This window comes from Danio rerio, chromosome 24, assembly GCF_049306965.1.
Source record: "Danio rerio strain Tuebingen ecotype United States chromosome 24, GRCz12tu, whole genome shotgun sequence".
NCBI classification, from domain to species: Eukaryota; Metazoa; Chordata; class Actinopteri; order Cypriniformes; family Danionidae; genus Danio; species Danio rerio.
Genome location: NC_133199.1, coordinates 12,047,501 through 12,055,000, shown reverse-complemented (window position 1 = coordinate 12,055,000; position 7,500 = coordinate 12,047,501). Strand labels below are relative to the sequence as shown.

General features: G+C 35.9%; 1 protein-coding gene across 2 annotated transcripts in view; it reads left to right on the top strand.

Moving 5' to 3' along the window:
- gli3 (GLI family zinc finger 3) overlaps positions 1-7,500 on the top strand; it is a 295,055-nt gene that overhangs the window by 127,259 nt on the left and 160,296 nt on the right. For both annotated transcript variants that reach the window (XM_073940176.1, NM_205728.1), the window contains 1 exon segment: positions 4,833-5,075. In XM_073940176.1, the coding sequence (XP_073796277.1) occupies positions 4,833-5,075 (243 nt within the window).

Below are 7,500 nucleotides of genomic sequence, written 5' to 3'. Positions count from 1 at the left end.
TATAAATAATATAATATACAATATAATATGCATTAAGATTGCTGGGCTGTGTGGAGGTGGATCAGGTAAACCTGTGTTTGAAGGGATGGAGTTCAGATATTTTAAAAGTTCGTCTGAGAGAAATGGGGGAGAATATGTGACTATTGAGTGGTATATTTTCTTATTGAAAAATCTAATTATAGTGATATTAATCTTTCAAATTAAATAAATGTAGTCAATATGACATGTTGTATTTTTTTTAACTTCATATATCCACACCTGATTCTATTTCAAATCCATGTGCGTGTGATTCTCTGAGAATGGCAAAGGGATGATACTTAAATCCCTTTACGTTAATATTGTGGTTTTATGGCAGCTGGCCGATTTATCCTGCTTTAAGGGTATAAGTGCTATTATTCCCTCAATAAGATCACTGGCTATGCAGTATAGGATTAAAGATTTAAAATGGTACTGGTGCTGTCATTTTTCATGGTCGTAGGATCCTTGAATCCTTCTATCATGCCAATTTGTGAAGTGTATTCCATAATGATATGTGGAATACGGTCTTTAATCCTAACAGTTTTAATTGGTTTTTTACCAACTGCGGCCCATTAAGTAGGGCTGTGCACTAACCTTATTTCCATTGCTATTTCATGTTTTAAACAATACTCACTCACTCACATTTCTTTGGCATGTTCTCTGAATTATCAACACAGCAGAATGAACCCCCAATTACAATCATTATTATTATTATTTTTATTATTATTATTATTATTTGATTATTTCTTTAATTAAAATAATAGTTCATCCCAGAAATAAAAATTCTGCTATCATTTACTCATAGGTCACTTCTTTAAAACCTATTTGAGTTCAACACAAAAAAGAGGATATTTTGAAAAATACCGGTAGCTAATTTCTTTTACTTTTCTAATACTTTTCTATTACTATTCTTCAAAATATCTGCCTTTTGTGTTTAATAAAAGAAAGGTTTAAAACCACATTAAGGGAGAATAAAAGGTAAGGTCATTTTCATTTTTGGGTGAACTCTCTCTTTAATTCCAACGTTGTGTCACCGTTATAAAATTGAGATGCCAAATCAGAGGATTAACACTTTAAATGACCTAAAATCACAAACCACATTTGTTCATAATAAATTCTACAACAGCCTGTTGATTCCATCAATTTTGTCCGAGCAATTTGTAACATTAGTTATTAAAGTTTGTTTAAAAAGTATTAAAAAAATGTTTGCCATTAAAATCCATTCTTGTCATTTAAAGTTTATTTATATATTTCAAATTAATATTTTTCTAATTTGAAAAAAAAAAAAATCTTGCTGTACATAATATGCTGGGGTATTATGTCTAAAGGTGGCTTATGCAAAAAACAGGGGTGATACAATGGGTAAATTATTGGCAAGATTAAAAAGTATGGCTATAGATTGAGCTAAAATCTAATAATTTAAAGGTTTCATTGCTAAATTTTATCAGCCTGGTAAATTGCACGTTCCACCAGTAATATCAGATTGTAAAGGTTTATTAGCAGAGTAATAGCACAGTTTTGCTTAAAATATTTAAATGTACACAACATCATGGGTGACATTAGAGTTCAAAAGAAGAACAAATTGTTGGTGTGTGCCTTGCTGGTGCATCTGTGATCAAGACAACAAGTCTTTATGATGTATCAAGAGCCATGGTATCCAGGGTACTGCTTTTTATGATGCCACCTTCGCTGTCTCTCTACATCTGGGAGAGTTACGATGTGGTGAAGCCCCCCAAAAAAGTACCAAAAGGATGCATGTCCAAACTTTTTTATTCTTAGTATTGTTTGAAAAACTCCTTTGCTATATCCAAAATTGCTCCCTATACCATCATTCACTATCCCCTACATTAGTCCACTAATATAGTCCATTTGATGGAGTAAATGAAATGATTGAGTAAATTTTAGCACTCAATGCACTGTAGGGGTTAGCATGCTGTCTATTAGTACACTGTAAAACCCAACAGTCAACTTTATCAAATGAAATGAGTGTAGTTAACTTAAAATTTACTAAAAGATAGTTCTACTCATTTGAATAGAGATTAGAAGGTATTGGGTTAATTAAATACCTCATAACTTTATTTTAAATTAAGTTTACAGTACTTTAACTGATTAGTTTTTTACCTCAATTGGTTTGTAGCAGTCGGTTTCCTCAAACGGTTTGAGTTGCTTAAGTTATTGGGTTTTACAGTACTCAGTTGGTTTGATTTATCTTTATTTGTTGGGTTTTACTGTGCTCAAATTGCTTTGTTTGCTCAATGAGTTCACAGTAGTCACTAGAATTAGTAATTGAACTTAAATTGTTTGTTGCAATATGTTTCCTTAAATGGTTTGAGTTACCTTAACTTTTTGGGTTTTACATTGTAAGGAACGCAAGACATGATTTATGTCATGTATATAAACGTTACTTTAATGAAATAATATTTTATCTTGAAACTTATAATAAAATGATGTTGCTTTAGATGCTGTCTTGTGGTCATATGCAGAAATGAATTTGCTCGCAAACTCTTTCTGTGCCTTAAAGGGATTTACTAAGTGTTGAGTGTACATGCGTTGTAGACTCGATATTGCTGTGAATTGTGGAATTGGTTGAGTCCACTATGGTTTCAGACACCACTAAAAATGGCTGCACCCACAGATAATTTACTATTTGAGGGCATAGGGGCACTAGAGCTTTTAATCAACACATTCTAAAAGTTCTCGCATCCTTGTGTTCTTGTGAATCATCATCATCAACTGCCAAAGTTCAGTTCTAAAACTTAAAACCACAAGAATGGACGACACTTGAAAGGACCCAGATGTATTCTTTTTATCAAAGATGCATCATTGCACAATCGAGTGCAGAGCTCGCTCTAGAAATCCCAGAAGTCATTGCAGCAGAATAAAGTAGATGGGAAGTGCAGCATTTTATACCTGTTTATTATTGAAGTTCACATAACTTACAATATATTTGTAAGGCTTTTGTGCATGTTTTATATATAAACATGTATATTAAAAAGGACCGTTGTATAAATGCTGTAATGTTTTAAAAAATCTGTTAAAAACACATGAAGGTCATGTGACCATCAGTAAGACTGCAGCATCTCATTTCTCACAGGATGCATTCTCTGTTCTCGCTGTTTGTTCTTCTGAGGAAACTTGACAAGAACGGTCTCAACTAGAACCCAAGCCTGATCTCTGCATTCTTGGAAAAGAGAAACAGTCTAGAGTTTTGTTCCAACCCTAATCATGCACACCTAAAAAATGTAATCAAGGTCTGTGTGTTACCAGAACACTAGGAGCTGGTGAGTTTTTATCAGGGCTGTATCAAAATTCTTAATTTTTCAAGATTATGCCCACCTCTGTACTAGATTGAGAGGTCATGACTCAAATGAGATTAAGTCATAGGTCATTTGAATGTCTCTGAAAAAATAAGCACCCTGCAAATCCTGAAAGCCATGTAAACTTGCTTTTCTTTGCCCTATTTTAAACCTCTGGCGACTCAGTCCCTCTGGGATACAAGTCCAGCTTCGTCTGCCTGGACAGATAACTTACAGACAGAGAAATAGGAAAAGTACATCTCTTTCTGTGTGTGCAGTAGAGAGGCAAAGAAAAAGAGAGAGAAGACAGATAGCTTGTGGGCGTTGATACTACCCATGAGGCCATTTAATGGGCAGTTTGGAATGCAGCGAAAAGACTCAGCTGCCCTCTCTATGGGACAGTCTGTCTTTGAAGACAGAGAGAGAGAGAGAGAGAGAGAGAGAGAGAGAGAGAGAGAGAGAGAGAGAGAGAGAGAGAGAGACCAAGCTTGTGGGAAATCCTTGACTGCTGCTGTGATGCTGAATGTTGGTGTGTTTAATTTCACAGACTGTGGCAAGCACAGACACTCAATTGCTCTTGTTTGATGCTGTGAATTTACACATATTCCTGAAAGAGGCAAAGCTCTGAAGGCTTTGCCATGCATAAAAAATGTCAAAGCTACACTATAGCACATTTTAACTTTTACACTGTCTCCTTGCACTACCTGAAGACTTAGCATGACAAGGCGTGTTTTCATTGTCTGTGTCTCTGTATTTGTGTTTGTTTGTCTTTACAGTAGATTTAATTGGACATTGCCTTGAATTTTTCTATTGCAGTATTTGCTACAAGGCTGGTTTTGATATGGCTGTCTGAGTTCTTAGCATAGCAAACTTCCAACAATGCTTTTCCCCACATACTTTTGTTCCATCTGACCAACAAGCTACTCAAAACCTGATCTATTCTTAGTTTCTGTCTAAAACAGATTTGACGATTGAAAATACATGTAGCTGCTTTATTTTAAGTGGGTAGGGAAGATGGGTCATATTTAACCCCAAGGAGGAATGATGTATGTACAAAATTCTGAGAAAATAAATCACTGGAATTTGTAGGAAAAAATGCATTTAAAGCATCATCTTTTTATTATTATTATTTTAATCTTTTTTTTTTTTCAATCAGAGCTAATTTTTCTAACGTGTAGTAATATTTTAAAAGGTAGTGAAAAATAACAAAAGAAATAAAAATTCTGAGTAAATGCTGAAAAACATTCAGTTGCATGCAACTTATTTAGGCTATACCTAGACTGCACACAAACGTCATTATGATAGTTTGTCAATTTATTTATTTGTCTGTTTCTTTGCATGAATTTGTGTTAGCACACATAGTAGCACATTCAACCATGGTGCTTAAGTAGACTTCTCGTTGCAATCTGTATTTCAACAAGTACCAACATAATTAATTATACGTGTAAGTATTTAAAAAAAAACCTAGTGAACAGAATATCATTAATGTTCATTTTATTTATTTTCTGTCTTTTTTAGAGGATGACAGTTCAGGTTCACCATATCACCTCGAGAGGCGAAACACCATTAGTGCGCAGACTGATGTTGTGAACACATCAGGAAAAGTCAGTGAAGAGCCATCCACCTCTACAGACGAACGTCCTCCACTGGTGAAGAAAGAACTTCAGAGCTCTCTGCACCGCTTGGCAGACCACACCCTGCCCTATCGTGGAACACTGTTTGCCATGGACCCTCGTTCTGGATATCTGGACCCTCACTATAGTAAGTTATATATATATATAGCAAATGTTTGTGTGCGTGTGACAGTGTGAGCAATATCATACATGTATATGGCTCTCCATCATTTCTGTGATTTGCACATTGGCATGAGGCCACAACAGTGCTGATATACAGCAATATTTCATTGATACAAGTGTGATATTCCATTTATTCAACACTTTGACAGCATAAATGTGTAAACAAAAATAAAAAACAATGGAGTGTTTCAAAAACCCTTTAGTGTGAGGAACTGATTTATTCTGCACACAGATTCAAATTGAATGTTGACTGTAACAGCTAGGTAAAAGGTGATGCTAATTCAAGTCTCAGTGATGACAAAACAGAGGATTTTGCTCAAAGGTCAGGACTATAACACTGAAGACCATAAAAAAAATCAATAAATCAACAGAATTATGTCTGTTTTGCTCTTACTGCCACATCTGGAAACACTAAATCCCATAAAAGCTAAAACCAAAACAAAAAACTACTACATAGTATAACTATAACTATTCAATACAATATACAAGAAAAAAAAGAGAGTTTTACTCAGAGATCAAGTGTGATTTACCTTCATTTTTACCGGCTTAGCTGTAGTTTGAAGTGTCTGCTGAGGAAATTGTTGTCTCCTTTGGCAAATTCCCACATTTCCTCAAAGCCTTTCATACTGATTACAATACAGTCTCTGTCGCAGTCTGATGGCAGAACAATGTAATATGAACTACCAGTCATTATTATATACAGTGTTTTGCAATACAAATTAATTTATTAAATACTTATTTAATGTAATTTATTGAACAATAACTTTAGCAAACAATATTAACGTAGGGCGTACTCACACTATATACAGTTGTCTTAACCTGGCCAAAGCACGCTTGTCCCCCCTCCCATCTCCCCCAATGGCCCGCACTCACATTACTTTCGGGCCTGGGCATGCTTACGTCATCGATGATGCACTGTTCAGTAATCGCTCTCACTCAGTACAGCAGAGATTTCTTTAGTTATATCGTTTATGTAATTTGGGATGCAGTGACACGCAGTCAAATATTTCACTGAACAGATCAGCCACTTTTGACGCTCTTAAACAATCATGAAGTCCTCGTGCTGCAGGAATTATGAGGTTTGCTAAAGCTGCAGCTCTGGTGCATTGAGGGGTTTGCAACTTTAATAAACTACAACAGTTTGCATTCATTGAACAAGAGGAATGATTAATTAATCCATATAAAACAGTCTCTTAAAATTCACGTCTCACTTTCAGTTTCAGGCTTAGGCATGTTTTGCACTCACAAACAAGCTGACCGCACCAAAGACCAAATGAACTGTGCTCTGGCCCACCTCTTCCAACAGGGCCAGGCACGGCCAAGCGAACCGTGCCTGATTCAGAGCACTCACACTTCTCAAATGATCCGGGAAACGGGCCTGGGCACGGGTCAAATAGCATAGTGTGAGTAGGCCCTTACTAAGCAAATCAGTCAAAAGAACAATGGGCAAGTTTTTTACATCTATTATATTTAAAGCTGTAAACTTAACATTGCCATCAAATCTGTTTTCTTTGGAGCAAATGTTATGATTGTGACCAATTTACCCATTATAAGGTACAATGGCCACAATGTTTGTTAAACTATAACGAGTTTAGTCCTCTAATTGGCACTCTGTGAAGATGCTGGATTAGGGCTAATACTTGTAGAATATCATACAGCTTTTAGACAATCAGATTAAGTCAGAACTGTTATATATGTTTGTGAAGGTCAAATACTCCAGAGGGTAGGCCAGAAGGTGCTCTCGTAGAAACCCACAAACCTGTCCAAATACACACAAAGAAACCCAGGAAATATCCAGTGGAAAATAGCAGTTGCTGAATAAATAGAGGATTTAAATGCTTTCATTGATTCAGCATGACTAAGAATCATGTGACTGCAGAACAATCTCAAAGAAGAATTTAAACTCGACTGTAGTTTTGAGGTAAGGATTGAAATTACACATGTAGTATTGACTACAGACATAGTTCATTAAGAAGTGACACAAACAGCTGTCAGTATTACAGACTGATTATCCCGATGTCATAATCAACCAGTTAAATCGAATTTGAACACATTGTTTTGCGTAGCTTATCAGTGTACTACAACTCAGTAACACTTTAGCAACATAGGCTCTTTCTGAAAACATAGCCCTACATACATTTCTGGAGATCGCAAATTATGAAGCCAGAGCTACATATGGCAGCATTTCTTCTTTAAAGCAAATGGTACAGGACGGTATGACGCCGTTCCTTTTCTTGCTTACCAGCATACCACTTACCTCCGTATGGATGGCTTTTCTGCTGTTACCAGTTTGTCCAGTAGCTCGACATTTGAGATGCAGAGCAAAGTTGACCACGACAACGGGGTTTAAGTCCAGCGAAGAGTGTTTCCAGAAAGCAGGTAAGACAAAA